This window comes from Pipistrellus kuhlii, unplaced genomic scaffold (genome assembly GCF_014108245.1).
Source record: "Pipistrellus kuhlii isolate mPipKuh1 unplaced genomic scaffold, mPipKuh1.p scaffold_m20_p_21, whole genome shotgun sequence".
Lineage (NCBI taxonomy): Eukaryota > Metazoa > Chordata > Mammalia > Chiroptera > Vespertilionidae > Pipistrellus > Pipistrellus kuhlii.
In genome coordinates, this window is record NW_023425520.1 from 3,445,538 (window position 1) to 3,470,853 (window position 25,316).

At 44.7% G+C, this 25,316-nt stretch overlaps 1 protein-coding gene across 4 annotated transcripts in view; it reads left to right on the forward strand.

The window, feature by feature from the left end:
• XPO7 (exportin 7) overlaps nucleotides 1-15,333 on the forward strand; it is an 88,212-nt gene extending 72,879 nt beyond the window's left edge. For all 4 annotated transcript variants that reach the window (XM_036450099.2, XM_036450101.2, XM_036450098.2 and 1 more), the window contains exons 17-28: nucleotides 208-271; nucleotides 604-712; nucleotides 1,615-1,721; nucleotides 4,995-5,083; nucleotides 5,843-5,950; nucleotides 8,380-8,462; nucleotides 8,700-8,914; nucleotides 9,123-9,261; nucleotides 10,914-11,074; nucleotides 11,773-11,871; nucleotides 12,291-12,418; nucleotides 13,747-15,333. In XM_036450099.2, coding sequence (XP_036305992.1) covers nucleotides 208-271; nucleotides 604-712; nucleotides 1,615-1,721; nucleotides 4,995-5,083; nucleotides 5,843-5,950; nucleotides 8,380-8,462; nucleotides 8,700-8,914; nucleotides 9,123-9,261; nucleotides 10,914-11,074; nucleotides 11,773-11,871; nucleotides 12,291-12,418; nucleotides 13,747-13,840 — 1,396 coding nt within the window. In that variant the 3' untranslated portion in view covers nucleotides 13,841-15,333. The remainder of the gene's footprint in view (nucleotides 1-207; nucleotides 272-603; nucleotides 713-1,614; nucleotides 1,722-4,994; nucleotides 5,084-5,842; nucleotides 5,951-8,379; nucleotides 8,463-8,699; nucleotides 8,915-9,122; nucleotides 9,262-10,913; nucleotides 11,075-11,772; nucleotides 11,872-12,290; nucleotides 12,419-13,746) is intronic.
• The last annotated feature ends 9,983 nt before the right edge of the window (nucleotides 15,334-25,316 follow it).

A 25,316-nucleotide genomic window follows, 5' to 3' on the forward strand; every position in this document is an offset into this window, starting at 1 on the left:
GCTTGATATGGGTGTTCTCATTGCTCAGTTAAACACTGCTTAGAAGAGTACCTACACATTTCCCCCCCTTTTGATAGTGTTATGCTAAGTGGTTAAGAAAAATAATATCTGGATATGGAACTGTACTTAGGATAAAGTAGTTTCATTCTGCATTCAAGATTCTTGGTTTGCATCCCACTTTCCTTGACCTTGTCCTTTTGCCTGCACATACAGTAGCGTAAGGAAACTAGTGAAGCTGAGTGCGGTACAGTTCATGCTGAACAATCACACGGTGAGTGGTCCTAGCCCTCTTCCTGCTCCTCTCAGCCAGACTGCTCCCGACCCCCAGCACTGCAGCGTAGACTTCACTGTCATCACAGCTGCTGTCTGTGCCCCAGAAGGTCTGCGTTGTGGTGAATCCGCCAGCTGTTACTCATACCAAGATAAATTAGTTGTAGGTAACAATAACAAATCAAAAATGAATTCTTAATATCCATCATATCCTCAAGGAATGATGATGTAGCCATTAGCTTGAAAGGGATCAGTAGTTCTAAAACTGCTGACTTGCATTCTGCCTCTAACCCATGTTTTTATCACTTTCACTTGTTTTCTCTTTTTCAATAGAGTGAGCACTTTTCATTTTTGGGCATTAACAATCAGTCCAACCTGACAGACATGCGGTGTCGGACTACCTTCTACACAGCACTTGGGCGTCTCCTCATGGTGGATTTAGGTACTGCAGTAAATCTTAGACTAAGTAATCTGACCCTTGTAAATTTTCACTTGATAGAAAACGAGGTGTGGGATCGGTCTTTTCTGTTGTTTCAAACAAAACTATCTGAAATAATAGTCTGAGAGTACATAACAACTATCAGGGTCCCTATACCTGAAAGAGAATAGCAATATGCGTCTGAAATTTTCAGCTGATGTGCAGTGATTTTAAAATACCGTATTTCTCATCTGTAAAATATGGAATTGGGAATTGAGATTCCTAAATGCTTCTTGTCGGTCATATAACCCTGTCCACCCCACATAGGGATGCAACACAGCCTTTTATTTCCGGTTCATTAGCACATCTGAACCCGGAGGGCATACACGCCTTTCTAGCTCTGGCTGTGATATTACAGTTTGGGATCAACTAATAACTGAAGCAGAATGGCATCGTCATAATTTTGAGCTATTTAAATTTAATCCTACTACAATGACATTAAAGATTTTTTTTAGGTTTGTGAAAGGTTACTAAAAAAGAGAGAACTGAATAAAGCCTCTACACACACCTGCTTCAAGCTTGAGTCTCATGTAGTTCTCACACAACAGACTCAGTTCTCTCTCAGCTGACTATAGTTCTCACTTAAGGAAAAACAGATAAATACCAGAGTGCCTTATACACATAAATATGAATTTCTGATATTGTAACTCATTATGGAAAAAAATTGAACATATTTGGACAAGATGATTTCAGCCATTTTCTAGCTTAAAATTCGTTTCTATATATATACATTTTATTCTGAAATTACTACTGATTAGGGTCATAAAGGGCCCCTGATTTACCCTTGGACCTGCTCTCTCGTTTTCTATGCCTATCCAGCTCCGAGTTGTGTGTGTTGGGTCACATCCTGCTTGTTTCCCTTGCAGGAGAGGATGAGGACCAGTATGAGCAGTTCATGCTGCCACTCACTGCAGCGTTTGAGGCGGTGGCCCAGATGTTTAGCACCAATAGTTTCAATGAGCAAGAGGCAAAGGTGAGTCCTTCACCCACTGACTGGTCAGCTTCTGGTTGAGGGAGTCCCTGATAGAGACTGAATTAGCTTAACAACACAGAAAATAGTGCTGATCCATGAATTTTCCAGAGTTAGCTTCTTATTTAACCTCAACTCCTGAAATAGAAGGGCCAGTATAGATTTATCAACTACATTTATATTACAGCATGTTCTGAAGCAGCAATTAGGATGGATTTTTTATCTTAAATTTTTCAGTGTATGAGCATGAAGTTATTTTATGTTTTTTATTTCCTTGTTAATTTTTGTATCTTTAGTTTATGTCTTTTTCATTTTTAATACTAATTAGTACTTCTTTTTTTTCTATCAGTCCTGCCAGAGCTTAGTTTTATTAGTCTGTGTATTGTTTTTACTTTGCTTTAGCTCTATTTTACCCATGTTTTGTATTTCATTCATTTCTACTTTTAATCCTTATTTTCGTATATTTTTGTTGAGGAGATGCTATTCTAATTTCTTAACTTCAGCCCTTCTTTCATAATGTAACCATTTAAGACTATAAGTGTCCCTCTAGGTATATTACTCAAGAAGTTTGGGGTGGGGGAGGCTTTTGTGTGTGTGTGTGTGTGTGTGTGTGTGTGTGTCTCGGAGAGGAAGAGAGAGGGAGAGAGAGAGAAACATCAGTGATAAGAGAGAATTATTGATTGGCTGCCTCCTGTACACCTCACACTGGGGATCAAGCCACAACCCAGGCATGTGCCCAGACCAGGAATCAACCCATGGCTTCCTAGTTCATAGGTTGGTTGATGCTCAACTACTGAGCCACACGAGCTGGGCCAGAAGTTGTTTAATTGTGGTTAAAAAAAACAACCACCACATAAAACATGAAATTTATAGTGTGACCCAGTGGTCATATTTAAGTGTACCATATTAATTTCAGTGGTATTAAGTATGTTCATACTATTGTGAAACAGGTCTGCAGAATCTACAAGTTTTGAAATGTAACATTTTTATTATCGTTAAGTCTTGTATTTTCTAATTTCCATTAAGATTTCTTAGATACATGAGTCATTTAGAAGGGTTTATGAATTTCCTTATATATGGAATTTTTAAAGTTACTCTTAGTTATTGATTCCTGGCCCTCAAAATTATCATTTTTATTTATTTTTAATTTATTCTTTTTTAATCCTCACTGAGGATATGTCCATTGATTCTTAAAGAGAAGAAAGGCGGGGAGAGAGAGAGAGAAACGTATATGTGAGAGAGAAATACGCCCCAACCGGGGATTAAACCAGAAATCTTTCAATGTATGGGACAATGCTCCCACCAATCCAACTACACCAGCCAAGGCAAAATTGTCATTTTTAGATTTTTGCTTCCCTTGTGTTTTTACTTTGTGCACATCAGCTCTTACTTACAGCTCTCTGTACCAAAACCAGCAGACACTGTGCTATTAATAGGTGTAGGACGTTTTGTAGTGTCATAATGACATTGAGGCTGAATTCTAGATGCCAGGTTTTACCTGACATTCTAAAATTCTCCTTTTTTATCTTTAGAAAGCCTCTTTATTTTCTATATCCAAGTCAGCAGGGACATCAGAGAGCAACACCACTTGGTCCACCTCTTCTTTTTACTTCAGTGTTTTAGGATCTGAGATTGGTACCATTCAAAGCTAAGTTAGTCCAACTGGTTTGGCTCAGTGGATAGAGCGGACTAAAGGGTCCTGGGTTCAATTCCGGTCAAGGGCACATGCTTGGGTTGAGAGCTCGGTCTCCAGTAGGGTGCATGCAGAAGGCGGCTGATCAATGATTCTCTCTCATCATTCATGTTTCTGACTCTTTCCTTCTCCCTTCCTCTCTGAAATTAATTTAAAAAAAAAATTTTTTTTTAAGCTAACTTAGTGTAAGACATATCAATAATGTAGAGTGACAATCTGCTAGCACCAAATATAACAGGAATATCAGAAAACATCAGCCCTTTCCACATCATACTAGTTCTGTACAAAGCAAGTAAAGTTCATGAAAGAACCATCTGGCCTTAAACTACAACTGTTGTTACACCCAAGGTAACAAGTCTTTTAGATTGGCCGTGTCTTAGACTTGAACATTGAGCCCACATTATCAGTTTAGGAATAGAACCGCTTGCTTAAAGCAGGCTGTCGGCAGAAGTACAGTCATTTTTAACAAATGAGACAGGATACCCAAATGTGCTACCTCCTTGAGCCTGCTGGTGCCGATTAGCTTTTAAGATCAGTCTTTCTGCTGTTCAGTAAAGGCTCCATTGAGAAAGGCAGCATTGGGCTTGGAGTCTCGGTGCTGTGAGTCCTAATCCTGGCCCTCTTGCCACGTAGCAGCGTGTACGTGACTGCAGGCGAGTTATTTGACCCCTGAGCCTCAGTCTTTCTGAAAAAGTACAGCGTAGTGCTTTTTGGCTCCAAGATCTGACACACGAGTCTTATTTCCAGGGACCATGGGCCTCCTCTGTCTTCTCCTGGCAGGTCTGCATTTGAGGGGCAGAGGCGCTGCTGACATTGTTGTGTCAGTAGATGTGGTACCAGACCTTCAGAATATGGGACTCTTCTGCCTGTTTTTCCTTTTTCCGTGTTTACGTGATTTATCACATTAATGTCTTACAACTCCGTCAGCCTCTGTTTTTGCTGTGATGAACCTGGGACCATCCGTTTTCATAATACAAGGTTCTAAACCTAATCTTCCCAGGGGAAGGGTATCATTCTAGTATGGAAGAGATGGATTCCGAATATTTGGGAAGAAATGTTTGTTTCTTTCTTTCTTTGAATTTATTGAGGTGACGTTGATTTGCAAAACCATATAGGTCTCAAGTGTACAAGTCAATAAAGCATCATCTGCACACTGCAACGTGCCCCTACCGCCCCAAGGAAAATTGATCTCCATCCCCATCCCCCACCTTTGACCACCTCCACCTAGCCTCTACCTCTCTTTCCTTATGTGTAATCCATTCACCTTCTTTCATCCAATCCCCCTCCCCTCTTGACAACTGTCTGTCTGTTCCATGTGTCCATGCCACTGTTTCTGTGTTGTCAGTTTATTTTTGTTCATTAGATTCCATGTATGAGTGAAATCATATGTCTTACTCTGACTGGCTTACTTCACTTAGCATAATATCCAGGTTCATCCATGCTGCCGCAAAAGGTAAGATTTCTGGGAAGGAGTGTTTTTTGAAAGATGGAAGAAGTCGATTACAGATAACGTGAAGTCCCCATCAGGTGGCTATAGGTTTGCTTTTTCATTGCTTTTAACATATTTTTGCCTTCTTCTACAGCGAACTCTGGTTGGCCTGGTGAGAGACCTGAGAGGGATAGCTTTTGCCTTCAATGCCAAGACCAGTTTCATGATGCTGTTTGAATGGATGTATCCTAACTCATGTCACAGCTGTCCTAACTGACATTTGAATGAGTGATGGGGTATGGGGAAGGAGGCAGGGGAGGAGTAGGGAGGTAAAGGAGGTGAAGAGTTACCCAGAAGACCTGCCATAACTGTGTCTATAGCTGCCGTTCCAGTGTGGCTTAATGACATAACATAGTCTGCTCGGTCACTGAGGTCGGGAAATGAATCGGTGGTTCCCCAGCTTTTCTCGGAGTCCCAGATATAAATGGCTGAGGAACTGTCCCACTGTGGAATTTTTGCACATGAATCTTGCCACACTTAGGAAAGAGAGACATTTCAATCAACTAAAAAAAGACAGCTTCAGGAATTATAAAGTCTAACCGTACTGACTTCATAATTTGAACAAATGACAAAACAGAATTTCTCCAAAGTTTTGTAACAGAAACAGCTGATTCCCTGTCGAACCACAAGTGGTTAGAGAATACATAGCATGAAATGCATTGTACTCTTCAGAAGAAAGGAGAGGAGAAGGAAAGAGTCAGAAACATGAATGATGAGAGAGAATCATTGATCAGCCGCCTCCTGCTGTATTATTAGATGCCTGTTACCAGTCAAAGGACACACAATCACGTTAGCACCTGCTGGTTAGAAAGACTAAGATTAGCACAGCAAGAGACAGGAAGTTAGGAGCTTTAGTCTGACAGTCTATGCTTGGCCAGAGCTGAGAAATCATTTTAAATTCATTTCGGAATTCAGAATTCTTCCTTAGCTTTTCACTTACAGATACCCATCCTACATGCCAATTCTTCAGCGGGCAATTGAGCTGTGGTACCATGATCCAGCCTGCACCACACCTGTGCTCAAGCTGATGGCTGAATTAGTTCATAACAGGTAAGGAGGAGGAAGATTTTTTAAGGGCACAACCGCCCTTTTATCCGGGAGAGTCCTAAGAGGATTTGTTAGTGTTTTCAGCAGATCTAGTGGAAGATGATAAGGATCACTGCTATCAAAATTTGAAAACTTCTAAAAGTTTACTGGTATATGTTTTCCTTTGTTTAGAAGAAAGGTATCCCAGCCATACAAAGTCATGGCTGCTTGCAGGAAATAAGTGACTTTAAAAAAAATCTCACTGCACACATTCTTATGAGAAGTGAATTTGGCAGCCAGGATTCTGACTTCTCTGCCTACACATACAAGTTAACATTTGGAAATGATGCCATGCCATCAACTTTCATGGAGACAGTGAAGAGTGATACGGGGCATATTAGAACACCCTTTTTTTTTTTTAAGTATGTATTTTTATTGATTTCAGAGGGAGAGGGAGATAGAAACATCAGTGATGAGACAGAACCATTGACCAGCTACCTCCTGCCGGCCCTCTCCTGGCAGGAGGGAGCTGATCAATGATTCTGGCATGTGCCCTGACCAGGAATCAATCCTGGCCTCCTAGTCCATAGGTCAGCACTCAACCACTGAGCCACATAGGTCAGGCAGAACACCCTTTCTTACAAAAGGTATTTGTTAAGCAGATTATAGCTGGATCAGTAAAGATTTACTTTAAAAGAAAGTGAGAACAAATTCCCAAATACCAGATAGTTAGATTTGCCCAATGATTTAGGGATGGAGAAAAAGAAAAATCCAGCCCTAACCTGTTTGGCTCAGTGGATAGAGCGTCGGCCTGGGGACTCAAGAGTCCCAGGTTCGATTCTGGTCAAGAGCATGTACCTTGGTTGCAGGCACATCCCCAGTAGGGGGTGTGCAGCAGGCAGCTGTTCGATGTTTCTCACTCATCGATGTTTCTAACTCTCTATTCCTCTCCCTTCCTTTCTGTAAAAAATCAATAAAACATTAAAAAAAAAAAAAAGAAAGAAAGAAAGAAAGAAAGACCCAGCACTTTGACTCAACTAAAATTTCAGACCTGTGTATCTGCCTCTTGTGGCACCCCTGAGAGAATAATTTTTAAAACTACCCTGGTGAGGGAGTCTGTAATATTCATAGAGGATGTTGCCTCCCATGCAGCTTATAGTTAAGAATTATTCACTTTCTACTCTTTGCCAGGCAATTTCCTAAGCTATTGTGCCAGCCAAACCTTAGTGTTACATTCTGGGGAGAGACAGACAGTAAAACAAGCATGGACAGTCATTTCAAACAGTGGAAAGTCTAGGGAAAAAATAAGGTACAAAAGAAAGGATTGAAGGAGAAGGGGGTAAGAGAAGGTGATGTTTCAGTTGGGTTCTGAATGACAAGAAAAATTCTGGGTGCCCTGCAGAGAGAGGGCAAGAGCAGAAAACAACTGCAGAAGTCTTGAGAAGGGGGAGCTTGCTGGGCCTTGGACAGAAAAATGCCACTGCAGTGAGCAAGTGAATGGGGAAGCCCTGGTAGGCAGAGTCAAGCAAGGGGCAGAAGCTGATCTAACAGGACCTGGCCCCGCAGTAGTGAAGAGTGGGCATGTGTTCTCATGACAGTGGGAAGCTGCTGAAGTATTGTGAGCAGGGAATTAAAGTGACCTCATTTACATTACTTAAAGGTACATTCTAACTACTGCATGAAGAATGGACTCAGTAGAGGGCCATAGAAGTGGAAGGATTCAGGGCATCTTGTAGAGCGAGATCTTGATGGGGTTGGTGTGGGAGGGGAGGAGAGGATTAAGAAGGACTCCTGGGGGTGAGACTTTATAATTAGAGTCAGTGAAACTCACTGAAAGGGAGGGCAAACCAAGGAAGAGTTGCTCTGGTCTAGAGAACAGTCGGGAACGCAAAGCTCTGGTTGTTTTGAAATGTTTGCCTTTTTGCCTGATTTATGTAAGAGCAGTCCCAGTCCCTTTGCATTTGTCTTCTTAAAAAGTATAACGATGCGTGTGCCCTCCCTACATCTACCTTTATAGTTCCACCGAAGCTATAAAGGTAAATGTAGGTTAATTCTGGGGGGAGACAGACAATAAAACAAGTATGGACAGTCACTTCAGACAGTGGAAATGCCTATGAAAGAAACAAGGCACTAAAGCCAAGAAGTGATGGTGGTAGAAGCTCTGCTTTCATCAAACAAAACAATTTTGAGAGAGTAATTTTATCTGCTGCCTCATGTTTTTGTTTCCTTAAAATGTTTTTTATTTGAGCAGCAGAACTTGAATCTAACATGTTGGTCTTCAAGATAAAAGCTTTCTCACTGGTTAAATATCTGATCAAATTGGTTACTTTACATAAGGATAGGGCATCTGCATATCTTAGTACAAAAAGAATCACCCAGGTCCTCGGATTAGAGCCTGGGGACCCAGCCTTCGGCAGCATACCTCTGACTTTGTCCTTTGTGTTCTCGCCCAGATCGCAGCGGCTCCAGTTTGATGTCTCTTCCCCCAATGGCATCTTACTCTTCAGAGAAACCAGCAAGATGATCACGATGTATGGTACGTGCTTTAGAGGAGCCCAGCCCGCATGACTTCAGCTCCATCCCGCTTGCTGCATGTGGGTCTCAGGCCAGCTCCGGCCGTAACCGGGACAGCACCGCCTTGTGTGCTGTGTCGCTTAGTGTGTATATTACAGTGCCAGCTGGCACCGGGGCCTTCGGAGCGGGAGGACTGAGTTGGTATATAAACTGCCAATTGTAACGCGGTTAAATAAGTACCTATCACATGTCTACTCAGGCAATCGCATCCTGACACTAGGAGAAGTCCCAAAGGACCAGGTCTATGCACTGAAGCTCAAGGGCATCTCCATCTGCTTCTCCATGCTGAAGGCTGCTCTCAGCGGGAGTTACGTCAACTTTGGAGTCTTTCGTCTCTATGGAGACGATGCTCTGGACAACGCTCTCCAGACCTTCATCAAGCTGCTCCTCTCCATTCCCCACAGTGATCTCCTGGTAAGCCTTCAGCTGCCTGGGCAGGCCCGATCCCTCAGGGCAGTCTTCTCTTGGCCTCAGACTGCTTGAACCATTCTCTGCAGAACTCTAAGCCAGTTCTAACTTTTGTATTCCCACCTGAAGGGACTGGGCTCTTTTATTTAGGCTCTTGCTCCCCACGAGCTATGCTCAGCACCTGGGCTGATTTTTGTGTCCTGTTCTCCCACAGGATTACCCCAAGCTCAGCCAGTCCTACTACTCACTACTGGAAGTCCTGACGCAGGACCACATGAACTTCATTGCAAGCCTGGAACCTCACGTCATCATGTACATTCTCTCCTCCATTTCTGAAGGACTTACTGCACTTGGTAAGCACCTGGAGTGGTAGTCTTGTTTCTACCACTTAACAGAAAGGGGATCTTGCCCCAATATCCAAAGGATCACTCTTTTAGGAGTTGGCCTATCAACAGAGTACATGACACCTGGGTACATACTCATCCAGCAAATACTTGCTGATGCCCTCCTAAGGACCAGCGCCTGGCAGGCACTGTGGATACAGTGACTAATAACACGTGGTCCCTGCACCTTAGGAGCTTTTTATCTGAGGATGAAACAGTCACAACACCTGTTCCCTTGCCCAGGACAGTAGTGGGAAGTAGAAGCGCTATGGGAGCTCTCAGGAAGGCACCTCTAAACTCCTGGGTTCAGGAGTGGGGTCAAGGAAAGCTGACGAAAGAACTGGTATCAAAGCATAAACCTGAAAGCGGAACAGGTGTTACCAGGTGAGAGGGGAGGCCTCCTCGCAGCAGGGACCACAAGTGCCAGCACGCAGAGGCAAGAAAGAGCCAGAAGTCCAGATGTCTGTACACCCATGCAGGAGAGAATGAAAAGGCATGAAGCTGCAGAGAGACAGGCGGGCGTACATTTGGGGCTCACAAGAGGCCTTCAGCCATATCAGGGCCTTGGATTATTAGGTTGAGCAAAGCAAATGGAAGATTATATCAACTGCACAGTAATCCTGATACATTGCTGATGCATAGACTGACTTTTTGGTTGTCAGTCAGGGGCACAGCCATATCTAGGGCAGTCAGCCAGGGCAGCACACCTGCTTTGGAAGGCTTTCCTATAGCTTCTTAAGAATGGAGGGGCCTCTGCTTAGACAGAAACAGCATGGTTTACTCTTGTAAGAGTTCATCCTCGCCAGGCCAGCGCTCGGTCCACAGGCTGTGCTGCAGTGTCATCTTTGTGAAACCACAGCGGAGTCTGCAGCCCACTAGCAGACCGCAGGTGCTGATAGGCTGCACTATGCTGGGTTTAACTCCACCCCCTGGTCCCTCCTGGTGTGAGCTCACAGCCCCGGCTTCTTGGCTTCTAATCACTAACAGTGTGATCTCCAAACCTCGATTACTCATTTGTAAAGTAGAATGCCTATCTCCTGGGTTCTTGAGAGGACAGATTACGCAGGGGTCCTCAAACTTTTTAAAGTGGGGGCCAGATCACGGTCCCTCAGAGAGCTGGAGGGCCGGACTATATGAACTACTAATTCCTACTGTAACACCTCGGCTGCGCTCACTGCCCAAAAAACCTGGCGGGCCGGATCAGACTCCTCTGCGGGCCGCATGTGGCCTGCGGGCCGCATGTGGCCCGCGGGCCGTAGTTTGAAGACGCCTGGATTAGAGAGAATACCTATAGTGTCCTTAGCACAATAGAAGTACTTGCTACATGTCAACCATTTGTTTTTTATGAAGCAGAAGACATGCATCCATACTACATTGAGCCAATAATTTCAATAATATTTATGTATTATCACACACTCACTTTCAAACTTAGAATTTGACCTATGTTAAGGGTAAGAGGTTAACAAAAAGCATCCCAACCATGGCCTTGGCTGAACTGGTCACGGCTTCCAGTCTGACTGGGTACCCCTGGGGTCTCAACTAAGGGCAGTCGTGCTTGTCCAAGCCCCCATCAGCAGCTCAATGTCCCTGCTCTGTCCTACCCTGGCCCCTCTTCCTTCTAGACACCATGGTGTGCACAGGCTGCTGCTCCTGCCTGGACCACATTGTGACGTACCTCTTCAAGCAGCTGTCGCGTAGCAACAAGAAGAGGACAGCACCCCTGAACCAGGAGAGTGACCGCTTTCTGCACATCATGCAGCAGCATCCAGAGATGATCCAGCAGGTAAGGACAGGAGGGTTCGCGGGCAGCACGAGGTGTCCCCCAGAGGAAGAACCTGTCTTCAAGACAGGGGAGGCCAAGCAAGACAATGAGCCTGATAGCTCCCCAGACTGCTGCTGCCCGGGTGAAGTTTTGCCATAGAATTGCGATAGGTTCTGAGTGTGCGAACTAGTCATTGGATATAGAAGTTCCAGTGTCATAGCAACCCTGTGCTGTGGGCCTGTCCCAGGACAGTGCCTTGCCCCCCTTGGCTGTGCATGGCACATGAGTTAGCAGCTTGCACCTGTAGTTTGTTCTCCCATATCTCGTCTTGGTCTACATTGTTCTCTAAGGAAGCAGTAAAATAATGCACATCCCAAAATGTTACAAAGCTCTCTCTGCTGAGATAAATGCAAGGAGCTGTACTGCAAAATCATTTTGCACCATAATCATTTTCTTGACTGATCCCATTTTTCACAAGTCAGGGTGAACTGGGAAGGTTCATTTTAAAATGAATTAGCAACCCACTTTAAAGAACGGGAAAGGAAATGTCTTAAAAGAAAAACTTACCTTGTAATAGAAGATTAAAATGAAGTTGCATAAAATATTTGTCTGGTTTACCCTAGACAGAAAGGGCATCCACCCTAATAAACTCCTCTGTTTGGGATCTGATTAGTTTGGGGAGCGAGTTTGGGTCACTGCCTCCGTTTCTCCATTTTCAGATGTTGTCAACGGTGCTGAACATCATCATCTTTGAAGACTGCAGGAACCAGTGGTCTATGTCCCGACCCCTACTTGGCTTGATACTGCTTAATGAAAAGGTAAGCGAGCCCCTCCCTGATGCCAGGGGCGGGGAGGGCCACGCTCTCAGGACACTGGGAGCAGCACAGAAACATGCCACAAGGAGAAACCCGTGCTTTGAACAACACATCATCACCCGCACATGGGCAGGTCAGACAAAAGTAAAAATGAGCAAGTGTTACAAGGGGAGAACTTTCTTGGAGGTCAGAGTACCAGCTCTTCCACGAACAAGCATAAGTCGAGAGTCCCATTAAGGAACAGGTGATTAAGTGAGATAAAGATATATTATCCTGCAAGAGCATGCTTGAAATTAAAAAAAAAAAAAAAAAAAGTTATCCAGTTTTAGTAGATATTCCATCCTTCGACCCTGCAGATGATGGAGGGCTGATCTGCTCTTCCGTCTTCTCTCCTCACCCTGCCTGTCTCACTCCTCCCCCAGTATTTCTCTGACCTGAGGAGCAGCATCGTGAACAGCCAGCCCCCAGAGAAGCAGCAGGCTATGCATCTGTGTTTTGAAAACCTGATGGAAGGCATAGAGCGGAATCTTCTAACGAAAAACAGAGACAGGTGAGTTGAGTGCGGAGGGCCCTGCCAAGAAATCCTGCCGACTTGTTTCAAATCCCTCGTCTTTAGAGGCCATTTAGGCAGTGCTGTCCAATGGGAAAGCAAGGCACATGCGCAGTTTTTTGGGTTGTATGTTTGTATTGATTTTAGAGAGAGAGGAAGGGAAAGGGAGAAACATAAATCAGAGAGAAGTATGGATCGGCTGCCTCCTGCAGTCCCCCTATTGGCATTGAGCCCACAAAGAGCAGACAACCAGGGCACGTGCCCTAACCAGGAATAGAACCGATGACTTCTCAGGGCATGCATGGGTCAATGCTCAGCCAACTGAGCTACACTGGCTGGACCCGCATAAGTAATTTTAAATTTTCTAGTAGCCACATTAAAAAAAGTAAAATACAAAATTTATTTTAATGTACTTTAGTTAACCCAGTTTATCAAAAACGTTGTCAAGGTGTATTTTATACTTACCATGGCATCTCAATTCAGATGCTAAAGTTTCATCAGAAATATGATTTAGATTTATATTTCATAAGATTTACAGGTGACAGTGTAGATTCCCCATACTGAAGTTGTTCCAAGCGCATGTAGAAATTCTCCCAATATTGAATTGAGATTTTTCTAAATTAAACTATAAAGTTTATTTTACTTTAACTTAAAATACAGTATTTTCATTTCATTTCATTTGAATCGGTTCCTCAGTGGCACTGGGCATAATTCAGGTGTTCAGCGGGCACATGTAGCTAGTGCCTATCATATGGACAGCATAGCTCGATGCCATTGGTCTCTTAGGCATTAAGAAATGAAATGGGCCGAAACCGGTTTGGCTCAGTGGAAGAGCGTCGGTCTGCGGACTGAAAGGTCCCAGGTTCGATTCCGGTCAAGGGCATGTACATTGGTTGCGGGCACATCCCCGGTAGGGGGTGTGCAAGAGGCAGCTGGTCGATGTTTCTCTCTCATCGACGTTACTAGCTGTCTATCCCTCTCTCCTCCTCTCTGTTAAAAAAAAAAAAAAAAAAAAGAAAGAAATGAAATGGCTTCCTCCTCATCCTTTGTGAAGGTTGCTTCTTGCCTGATTGTGCTGCCCTGAACCCACGGTGGCCCTCAGCCCCGTGTAAGGAGCAGATCTGTAGACCTGCCCTGAAGGTGCCAGTAGAAGGGGCACAAACTAACTACCTTTCCCTGAGTCTTAAGTCTGATATTTACTGACCTTAGAAACACAACCCATCAGTTCATAGCTCTGCCTCTGAGCAGCCACTTGTCTGCCAGAAACCGTGAGGCCAAGACCTTTCCCTTTCACCTCACTCCCCCAACCTCTGTGCACCCTGTCGTAGGTTCACCCAGAACCTGTCCGCATTCCGTCGGGAAGTGAACGACTCGATGAAGAATTCCACTTACGGCGTGAACAGCAATGACATGATGAGCTGACACCTCCTCGGACTCTACCTACACAGAGCAGCGTCCTTTTGGTCTGGCCCCGAGGGGCAAACAATTACAAGGGAGAGGGCCTGGCTGATCCCTGCTCCCTCCTCCAAGGGTGTGGGAAAATGGCAAAGGTCAGCTCGCTGTTCCCCAGGGAATGGGGTGTGAGTGCACTCACTAGGGGGCAGGGCGCTGCTGGTTCTTGGGGACGGGGTGGGAAGGGTGGTGGGAGGAGATAGACACAGATATGTGAGACTCCAGCCCCCTCCTGGGGCCACCCAAAGGCGAGGAACCCCCAGTGTCCTGCCACAACCTGCCTTGTAAAAACATGTACATTTTTTCATAACATTTTGAACAAGGTTTATATTGACTCAAGTTTAAAAAAAAGTGTGACTGAAAAATTTTTACAGAGTCTAGTGCACCAATGCTGATGTGAGGGGTTGTGTATGCGAGTGAGGAAAAATGTGTATTCTGGTGGCCTGAAGCTTTACTGAAGAGGATGTGTGGACATGCAGAGATATATTTAGTGACAGTGTAGAGAGGCAAAAAAAGGTAAAAATTCCAAATGTATATTTTTTCTTATTGCCCTTTCCTTGCCCCCCCCCCCCCCCCCCCCCAATTATCACTTCCTGTTACTGTGTCACCCTTGTTATTAGGAACTCTAAGCCATGCGGAGCACCACCCTCCCCCCAACCACAGCTGCTGCCCAGGTCCCCGTCGGTCTCCCGCTGTGCTACCACTCCAGCTAAAAGTGTTCGGTGTTCTGAGCTTCATCCTGTTTCCCACTTTGCTTACCCTCATCCTCAGACAGATGCCTCTTGCTTCTAAAAGTCGGATGTGAGTCTATGATTAGGGTTCCTGGTCCCTGTCCAGGTGGAGACCAGAGAGAGATTGAGCCAGTTGCTCTCCTGCGGAGCGATGTGGAGGAGTCCACCAGAGACCCAGCTGCGTGTGGCCAACAACTTCCAGTCTTCCCCAGCCCTTGCGGCAGTGTGTGTGGGTGTGTGCGTGTGGATATTTATATGTGTACCCTGCACTCGTGAATGTATGAACTGGAGGGAGTAACCAAGTGGAGGGGTTCTTAATAACAAGGTCTGCCTAGCATGAAGTATTTAACATTCTCCCACCCCCTTAAAAATATACATTTTTATAAAATGAAAACCATAATAAAAGTTTTGAATATTTAAAAAGAATTTAACCTACAGAGGAAAATGAATGGAGAAAGCTATTTGCCTTGTACTTTTTCCACAATTGTTGCTGCTAGTTGTACACATCTCTAGTTCAGCTCTTGCCCATGGGACACTCATCAATTAGGTGTTATTTTTATTTCTCTCCTCTACCCCCAGAAACAAACGTATTAATTTTTTCTTCCTTCTCCTCTGGCGACTGTTTGGTGAATCCTTTCTTGCGTGATCAGGTTGCGGATAGACTTGTAAGGGTGTTTGCTGCATACAGTGTAAGCATTGTGACCGCCAATAAACTTCAATGGTTTCTACTGACCCGGTGTCAGCAATCACGTCTAGTGTTTCTACAGGAACGTCTCCCTCTCAACACATGAAGAGGTCTGAAACTTGCATTCTTAAAAGCCAGACCTCTCTCACTGCACTAAGTCTGGCTTAGTTTCTTCCACGAGTACGATTGGTTTGGTTGATACACACATAATACCATTCAATCTGCAGTAAAGTATGTACGTCTTTTGATAACTTTTGAACACGTTTATATTGACTCAAGGTTAAAAACAAAAGGTGTGACTAAAACATGTTTCCAGTCAGGCGTGCCAGTCTGCGATTGAGGTTACAAATGTGTGTGAGGGAAAAGTGTATATTAGCACATCCACAACTATAAAAGTGAAGCCACTCTCTACTAGTTTCCAGGTGACAGCATGGCAACCAGCAGAGCAGTAATAATTTCAGAAAGCCCGGTTTGTTACTGTTGTGACATCTCCTCTAATGTGGATTAGCTCTGAGAAGTTCAAGGATAAAGTGTTAGCTCCTAAAATACTTGGCCGACCTCCTGGGCCAGAATTATCAAATGAAGGTCGCTGTAGTGAACAGGGACCACTTCTCGTCCCCATACTATGAAGTACCTCGGTCTGAGGGGACATAATTGCTGGAACATTAGAAAGTATTAAAAGTACAGATAGGAGGTGTGCTTGATACAGATTTACATCCAAGAAATCAGACTCTTAGAGTACCGCTCTTGCCCACCTTATCCAGATGTACCTTTTCTGCTGTCTGCTGGGTAACCTCTTGGTGCTAAGTTATTTCAAAGGCAAAAAAAAAAAAGTATCCTAATGGCTAGAAGGCAAATTGAAGTGGTGTTCATAGTCAAGTCTGTCCCTAAACCTGATATAATCTCTCTATATAATCTCTCTATATAAAAGTCTACACAACTGTGATGATTGGTTAACTGGCTACTATGATGTGGACTGATCACCAGGGGCAGATACTTAATGCAGTGTGCTCCCATAGCCAACCTGCAGCCAGCCTACCTCCCATGGTCCCCCCTTCTTGCCAGCTGGCCCCCAGGTCTGGCTCAGTGGATAGAGCATCTGCCTGCGGACTGAGAGGTCATGGGTTCAATTCCGGTCAAGGGCATGTACCTTGGTTGCAGGCACATCCCCAAGGGTTGTGCAAGAGGCAGCTGATCGATGTTTCTCTCATTGATGTTTCTAACTCTATCCCTCTCTCTCCCTTCCTCTCTGTAAAAAATCAATAAAATATTTAAAAAAAAAAAAAAAAAAAAAAAAAAAAAAAAGATGGCCCTGATCACCACCCATGCATGAAGTCGTGCACCAGGCCTCTAGTAGAAATATAAAATGGCCAGGCTCCACTAATATGTAAAACATTCCAGCCACATTGCTTCAGCAATGGATTCTAATTCTGTAGTGAATAAGAAAAAGTAACTTTCACAGGTAGCTGAAGACCACCCACACCAACTATCCTGAGATGCTGGTTGGTACCAAAACCACAGACCTCTCCCTTCCCTTCCACAAAAACTATTTCAGAAAACTCACCCGAGGTGGTGGTCTCAGTGCAACCTGAGTGCAGTCTAGTCAAGACAAAATGCCATAGATAAAATCCCCCTCAATCACATCAGTTTTTAAACAGTGAAGCTGTTCCTTGTTTAATGGACAATTACAACAGGGCAATCCCAAACAGCCTTTTTTTTTCTGGTCAGCAGTTTCCTCTTTCAACCTAATAAATGTGAAAACCAGTTCTCTTTTTTAAAATATATGTTTTGATTTTTCTAGAGGGATAGGTAGAATGAAATAGCAATGAAAGAGAAATATTGATTAGTTGCCTCCTGCACACCCCTTACTGGGATCGAGCCTGAAATCCAGGCATGTGCTCTGACTTGGAATCAAACCAGCAACCTCTTTAAACTTTAATTCCCACAAGAAATTATGTCAAGGTTCTATTCTGTTAAAACATGAGTTGGGCCCCAGCTAGTTTGGCTCAGTGGATAGAACGTTGGCCTGCAGACCAAAGGGACATGGATTCAATTCCAATCAAGGGCATATACCTCAGTACTTGGTCAGGGCTCATGTGCAAGGCAACTAGCATATCTCACATTGATGTTTCTCTGACTCACCTCCTCCCTTCCACCCTCTAAAAAAAAATCAATGGAAAAATATCCTCAGGTGAGGATTAACTACCCCAAATAAAAGAATAGCTAGTAGAAAATGTTTAAAGAGTTTGTTTCTAAGCTGTCCTGGGCTCTATGATTATCCAGTCCAGTGCTTTAGACTGTGTTCCCTAACAAATTAGACCTCTGACAAAACACCTAAAGTCTTTACTGAAGATTACTATAGCATGTATGTGTACGTATGTATTTGTTTTGTTGGCTCTGCTATTCCCACTAAAGTATAAATAAGACAAGGGATTTGACCCAGGATCAGATTTTAGGCTTTTCAATTTTAAGGAGTAGGGACTTTAAACCAACTGTTAACTTTCCAATGACAAATGACAGCCTACTAAGAAATAATATTTACATTCTGCAGACATGAAGTTAAGTTTTTTATCCCAAGTGAAGAAAAAAAAATGTTCTTATGAAATTTTAACCAAGTGCAGAAACAGGCTACCTTCGAAAATATTTCTGGTCATTGGGTAATATAAATCTAATCTAGAGAGCCAAAACACTTGCCCAAGTGCCAAGACAACAAGAGAAGCCTGCAAACGCCATAAGTCTTAAACAGCCTTGGAAAATGTAAATAGTTATAACCACTCACCAGCCATAATTAATACAACTGCAAATTAGGACCTAAATAATGTCTATGGATTCTTGCCTCTAACAGACCCTGGGTCCATTACACCTGCTTGGGTTTCTTAGAGACCCTGGAATCCACTGGTCAGCCCCGTGGTGCATTTCAGGAGTAGTGGGTCAACTAAGCAAATCAGCTGTCAGTGGGGCATCAGATGATCAGCATGGAGGACAGAATCAAGCTTGGGATACTCCCCACAAAACACACTTCCTCAGAAAAACTCATTTTCAGGACAGGCTGTCCAACCATCAAATACTTAGCATCCACTATAGGCCAACTGCCTTTTAGAAAGCACCAGAAAAGCAAGCCCAGCATTTGCAAGGCAAATTCATTGCCATCATTCTGCCGAAGGTCCCTCACCAGTACAAACTGCAACAGTACTTTCAAGCATCACACACAATTGTATTTTACAGAGAGGGATAGAGAGCTAGAAACATCGATGAGAGAATCATCGACAAGCTGCCTCTTGCACTCTCCCCACCGGTGATGTGCCCGCAACCAAAGTACATGCCCTTAACGGGAATCGAACCTGGGACCTTTCAGTCTGCAGGCCGATGCTCTATCCACTGAGCCAAACCAGTTTCGGCTCACAATTGTATTTTAAATTCTGCTCGATAACTATGAAGACAGAAACTGAGACAAGCATACAGCATCATCCATGTGGTCCAAACCACCCCATTATTAGTTCACAAATGAATAAAAGAGTGACAATCCCTGTCAGCCAATTGGTAACAAATTAAGCAAATCCATGCATGTCTGGATTCAAGGTCTGGTGGGCAACCAAGCCCAGGTTAAGAACTGATTAACTGGACAATAGAAGTGGCCTTACATCAAGCTCAGAGGGGCCTCGGTATGGCCTGATAGTTTAAGAGGGTGGGCAAATGTAAGAAAGCAGTAGTCTGTTAAAAACCCAACCCCTCCGCTCTTAAAAGACTGAATATACTATGCAACGAAGGTAAAGCATCCTCTCTTAATAAGAAGACAGCAGGCCATTATCATTTCTATTTCTCAGAAAACCAATTCCCCATCCTTCAACAGCTGGCAGTCCGGGGTTCTCATCACAAAGCAAGTGGAGTTATAAACTGCCAGCCAAAGCCACAGGTGCTGCAGTGGAACTCTTCCATCCAACTGGACAGCTGCCGTTGTTGCCGCCTCTGCCTCCCCATCCTGCCCCCTCCCCTGCCTTTTCACCATCTGCAGAACCCTAGCCAACCAGGCTAGTCTCACTGCCCTTTGCCCACCTGCCCTTTTCAAGACAGAGCCCCCCTCCCTCCCTCTCTGAGGTCTCCCTCGCCGACCTGCCCTATCTGAAGTGGCCCTTTCCCCGCTCCCTCTCCGGCCTCGGCAACCAAAACGTGCTCATGAGAGCTGGGCCCAGTGGAACGGGATGAGGATGGGTGGGGAGGAAGTGTGCCTGGGACGTTGGCAGCGCCTGCAGGTGGCAGCTAGCAGGTAGAGGGGTTGGATCTGATCTGGGTGAAGCCCTTGCAGGGAGCCCCGGCCGCCTGGTGTGGGCGCGTTAAACTCACGCCGTGTCCATAGCCCTCCACCAAAAGGAAAGAGCAGAAACCACCGACAGCGGACCCCTGACCCTGCGAAGGACCCAGGGACAGCGGCCACCCCTGCCCCGGCACTACTTCCCTTCCCGCCGCCGCGCCCCGGAAGTGGTTGCGCGCAGCGTCCCAGCGCTTCCGACCCGCATCTTCCTCCGACTGCCGCTGCCCGGCCACTGTCGCCCTGCGCAGGCGCAAGGCGGCTGCTTGCGGGGTGGGATGGGGCGAGGTTGACAGCTAGACAGTTGCGTTCTTGGGGAAACACGAACTGGACCCGTGTGCGGTAGAGGTTCGGCCTCACGCAGTGTCCCGGGCGGTGCTCCCTGAGGCTCTGTTCACGGACGTGCCCCTGGCCGGGGAGAGCTCAGCGGAGGGGCAGACAGGCTGGCAAGTCATTGCGCGGCTCATCCTGCTCTGCGGGCACCAAAGAGGAGCCGCAAGCGGAGTGCCGCCAGAACGAGCCAGTGGGCGGAAGGCCAGGAAGGGCAGAAACGGGCTGATTTTGCCCTAAAAGCCAGAAATTTCCACCAAGGGCCACTTTGCGAAGCAGCCTAGTGACCAATCTTTATATATTATATATATATATATATAGTTTTTTTATTGATTTCAGAAAGGGAGAGAGGGAGAAAGAAACATCCATGATGAGAGAATCATTGATTGGCTGCCTCCTGCACATCCCCCATTGGGGATGGAGCCTACAACCTGGGCATGTGCCCCAACTGAGGACTGAACTCTTACCTCCTGATTCATAGATGGATGCTCAACCACTGAGCCACGCTGGCCGGGCTAGTGACCAATCTTTGTTTAACCCATCAGCTAGTGGGTAACAAAGCTTTGAACCAAGACAAGGGCTGGGGGAGTTGAAAAATATTGGGGGAGAAGGGGTGTCAACAGGACTTTGTGACCAACTGGATGTGGAGAGTAAAGGGAAGAGGATTCTAGTACGATTCCCAGGTTCCAGGATAGAGCAGCAACTCAGTCAAGGCAGAGCAAGTCCTATGGGACAGTGAGGAGGTGAGGGCAGAGTGCTCTGCACCAAGGACACTCCCTGCTCTTAGAGCACCTGAAACTGCACAAGAGTCAGAAAATAACAGGAGGAAACGCTTTACCAAACATTTTATGAAGCAAACATTTCCCTGATAACAAAACCCTGATAGACAAAGACATTAAAAGGGAAACAAACAAACAAAAAAACACTAGGCTAGTATCCCTCATGAACATAAATGCAAAATTCCTCAAAAAAATACAGGCAAATCATATTCAGAAATATATAACAAGGATATCATGACAGTGAGATTGATCCTAGGAATTCAAGATTGGTTTAACATTCAAAAAAATAAATGCAGTTCACCATATAAACAAAATAAAGGGGAAAGCTGATCTTACTAGATAAAAAGCACATAACAAAATTTAATAACCACTTATTATCCAAAAAATTATCAGCAACTAGGAATAAAAACAATCTTAACCTTTTAAAAGACATCTAGAAAAAAACTAACAGCATACTTGAAGGTAAAAAACCAAATGTTTACCCTTAGATCAAGAACAAGAAAAGGATACCAACTTTTAACACTTCTCTTCAACATTGTACCTGAGATCTCACCAGAACAAAGAGGCACAAAAAGAAATAAAAGGAACACAAATAAAAAAGGAAGAAGTAAAATTGTCTTTACTGCCCATCCAATGTGGCTCAGTGGTTGAGGTTCGACCCATGAACCAGAAGGTCACAGTTCAATTCCTGGTCAGGGCATATGCCCAGGTTGTGGCTCCATCTCCAATAGGGGGCATACAGGAGGCAGCTGATCAATGATTCTCTCATCATTGATGTTTCTATCTCTCTACTTTCCTCTCTCTGAAATCAATTACATATATATATATATATATATATATATATATCCTAATAAAATAGTAGTATGCAAATTAACACCCTGCTACACCCACAAGCCACGCCTACCAGTCACACCACCAGTCAATATGAAAATATGCAAATTAACCCCAACCAAGATGGCTGCAGCCACAGAGAGCAGGAGGGAGGCTTAGGTTTCCCTGGCAATGGAGGAAGCCAAGCTTTCCACACACCCTGGTGGGCCCAGGCCTCCACTCACAGGTACAAAGTTTCAATTATAGAAGATACATAAATTCCAACAGAAATGGCTGCCACAATGGAGTGAGCAGAAGGCTTGGCTCCACTCCAGGCTACAAAGTTTTAATTGTAGAAGATAAATAAATTCCAGATACCAGAGCTTCTGCGTAGGTCACTAGGGGGGCTTGCAGGCCTGCCAACTACCACAGGCCCCTCACCCAGGCCACCCCACACCCCAAGAGAACCCCCACCCTGATCCAGGACACTCTTCAGGGCAAACCAGCCAGCCCCCACCCTTGCACCAGGCCTCTATCCTATCTAATAAAAGAGTAATATGCAGATTGACCATCACTCCAACACACAAGATGGCTGCCCGTTGTGGATATAAGATGGCCACCACAAGATGGCCAGCAGGGGAGGGCAGTTGTAGGTGATCAGGCCAGCAGGGGAGGGCAGTTGGGAGGGACCAGGCCTGCAGGGGAGGGCAGTTAGGGTTGACCAGGCTGGCAGAGGAGGAAAGTTGGGGGCTACTGGGCCTGAAGGGAAGGGCAGTTAGGGGGGACCGAGGCCTGTAGTGGAGAACAGTTGAGGGGGACCAGGCCTGCAGGGGAGGGCAGTTAGGGGTGACCAGGCCTTCAGGGGAAGGCAGTTAGGGGCAAACAGGCTGGCAGGGGAGCAGTTAGGCATCAATCAGGCGGGCAGGGAAGTGGTTAGGGGGGTTATCAGGCTGGCCGGCAGAAGTGATTAGGGGCAATCAGGAAGGCAGGCAGGCGAACAGTTAGGAGCCAGCAGTCCTGGATTGTGAGAGGGCCATCAGACATCCCTTGAGGGGTCCCAGATTGGAGAGTGTGCAGGCAGGGCTGAGAGACACTTCCCACCCCCCAGTCGTGCACAAATTTTGTGCACCAGGCCTCTAGTATATGTATAAAATAAAAGGGTAATATACTAATTAGACCAGATGTCCCTCTCTGTAAAAAAACAATAAAATTAAATTTAGCCCTAACTGTTTTGGCTCAGTGGATAGAGCATCAGACTGTGGACTGAAAGGTCCCAGGTTCGATTCCAGTCAGGGGCATGTACCTTGGTTGTGGGCATATCCCCGGTGGGAGGTGTGCAGGAGGCAGCTAATCGATGTTTCTCTTTCATCATTCTAGTTTCTGACTCTCAATCCCTCTCCTGTCTTCTCTGTGAGAGAAAAAAAAAATATATATATATATATATATATATATATATATATATATATATATATAATAAAATAAAATTTTTTTAAAAGCACAAGCGGGAGAAACCAAGATGGTGGCATAGGTAAACACATAAACTGCTGACTTGCACAACAATTTCAAAACTGCAACTAAACACACAACACAAAATGGACATCATCCAGAACCAAAGGAAAGCTGGCTGAGTAGAAATTCTACAACTAGAAGAAAAGAGAAAAGCTCACAGAGAGCCGGAACCAGTTTGGCTCAATGGATAGAGTGTCAGCCTGTGGACTGAAAGGTCCCAGGTTTTATTCCCAGTCAAGGGCATGTACCTTGGTTGCAGGCACATCCCCAGTAGGGGGTATGCAAGAGGCAGTTTCTAACTCTCTCTTCCTCTCTGTAAAAAATCAATAAAGTATATATTTTTTAAAAAGCTCATGGAGCTGAAACCAGTTTGGCTCAGTGGTAGAGCGTCAGTCTGTGGAAAGATCCCGGGTTCAATTCTGGTCAAGGGCATATACCTTCGTTGCGGGCACATCCCCGGTAGGGGGTGTGCAAGAGGCAGCTGGTCAATGTTTCTCTTTCATCAACGTTTCCTCTCTCCCTTCCTCTCTGTAAAAAATCAATAAAATATATTTTTTAAAAAGCTCACAGAGAATCAGAGGAGCTGCAAAAGGCTGAGGTGTGGAGATGTACATGAAGAGGACTGACAGCTGACTGCCTGGCTGGCTATCTCAAGTGGGAGGGAGATGGGAGCTCCCAACTGCACTGAACCCCAGACCCTGGGGACCCAGACTCATACAGGGGGAATCTGGACTGTCAGGAAAAGAGAAAAACACACGGAGACTCAGGGAAACTGCGAAAGACTGAGGTATGGAGACATGCTCGCAGAGAGGACTGACTTCTGAGTGTGCTGCTGACTTTCTCAAGTGGGAGGGAGACGGAAGCTCCCAACTATGCTTAACTCCAGTTCCGGGCAAGAAGCTGGGAATCCAGACTCATTTGGGGAGAAATTGGAGTGTCTGGGAGCAGGTGAAACTCAAGGGCAGTTTTTTCTCAGAGGTGCTTGCAGTGATTACAGAGGGACACTGAGACATAGGGGCCTCTTAGGGCAGGGCTGACAGGAAGACAAGGCTGTCTGCTCCACTCTGAGACTCCAACCCATCCAAGATGAGCACAAAGGTTTTTGCAATTTTGCAAGTATTGTCTCATAAGGGTGTGTCCAGCACAGAAGTTCTCCCATCATAGACACAGCCGATCCTCACAGCCAATTGGCCTGGAGGTCAATTCCTCCCAGTGATACCAACAACAATCAAGACTTAACTACAACAAGGCTGTGCACACAGCCCACAAAGGGGTGCACCAAGAGTGTCCACCTCAGGTAACTGGGGAGGCTGAGCCACTGGGTCCTATAGGACACCGAGCACACAAAGCCACCCTACCAACACAGGGAAGCAGCAAAAATGCGGAGACAAGGAAACAGATCACAAGTGAAAGAAATGGAGGAAAGCAAACTACTGGATATAGAGTTCAAAACCATGGTTATAAGGTTTTTCAAGAATTTCCTTGAAAAGGCCAATAAATTTAATGAGGATATGAAAACTAGAAATTAAGCATACACTGACTGAAATAAAAAATATTATACAGAGACCTAACAGCATCTAGAGGACTACAGTAATCAAGTCAAATATTTGAAATACAAAGAAGCAAAAAACACTCAACCAGAAAAGAAAAAAGAAAAAAGAATCCAAAAATGTGAAGATAGTGTAAGGAGTCTCTGGCACAACTTCAAGTATACCAACAGCAGAATTATTGGTGTCCCAGAAGAAGAGAGAGAGCAAGATACTGAAAACCTATTTAAAAAAAATAATGACTGCAAATAGACTTACAAGTCCAGGAGGCACACTGAACCCCAAACAAAAGAAATCCAAAGAGGACCACACCAAGACACATCATAATTAAAATGACAAAGAGAGAATATTAAAAGCAGCAAGAGAAAAGCAGGTAGTTACCTATAAAGGAGCACCCATACAATTGTCAGCAGATTTCTCAACAGAAACTATGCAGGTCAGACAGGAGTGGCAAGAAATATTCAAAGTAATGAATAGCAAGAACCTACAATCAAAATTACTCTACCCAGCAAAGTTATCATTCAGAATTGAAGGGCAGATAAAGAGCTTTATGGATAAGAAAAAACTAAAGGAGTTCAACACCAAACCAGTATTACATGAAATGCTGAAATGTATTCTTTAAGAAGAGGAAGAAAAAGAAAAAGGTAAAGATAAAAATTATGAACAACAAATACATATCTATCAACAAGTGAATCTAAAAATCAAGTGAATTAAAAATCTGATGAACAGAATAAATGGTGAATATAATA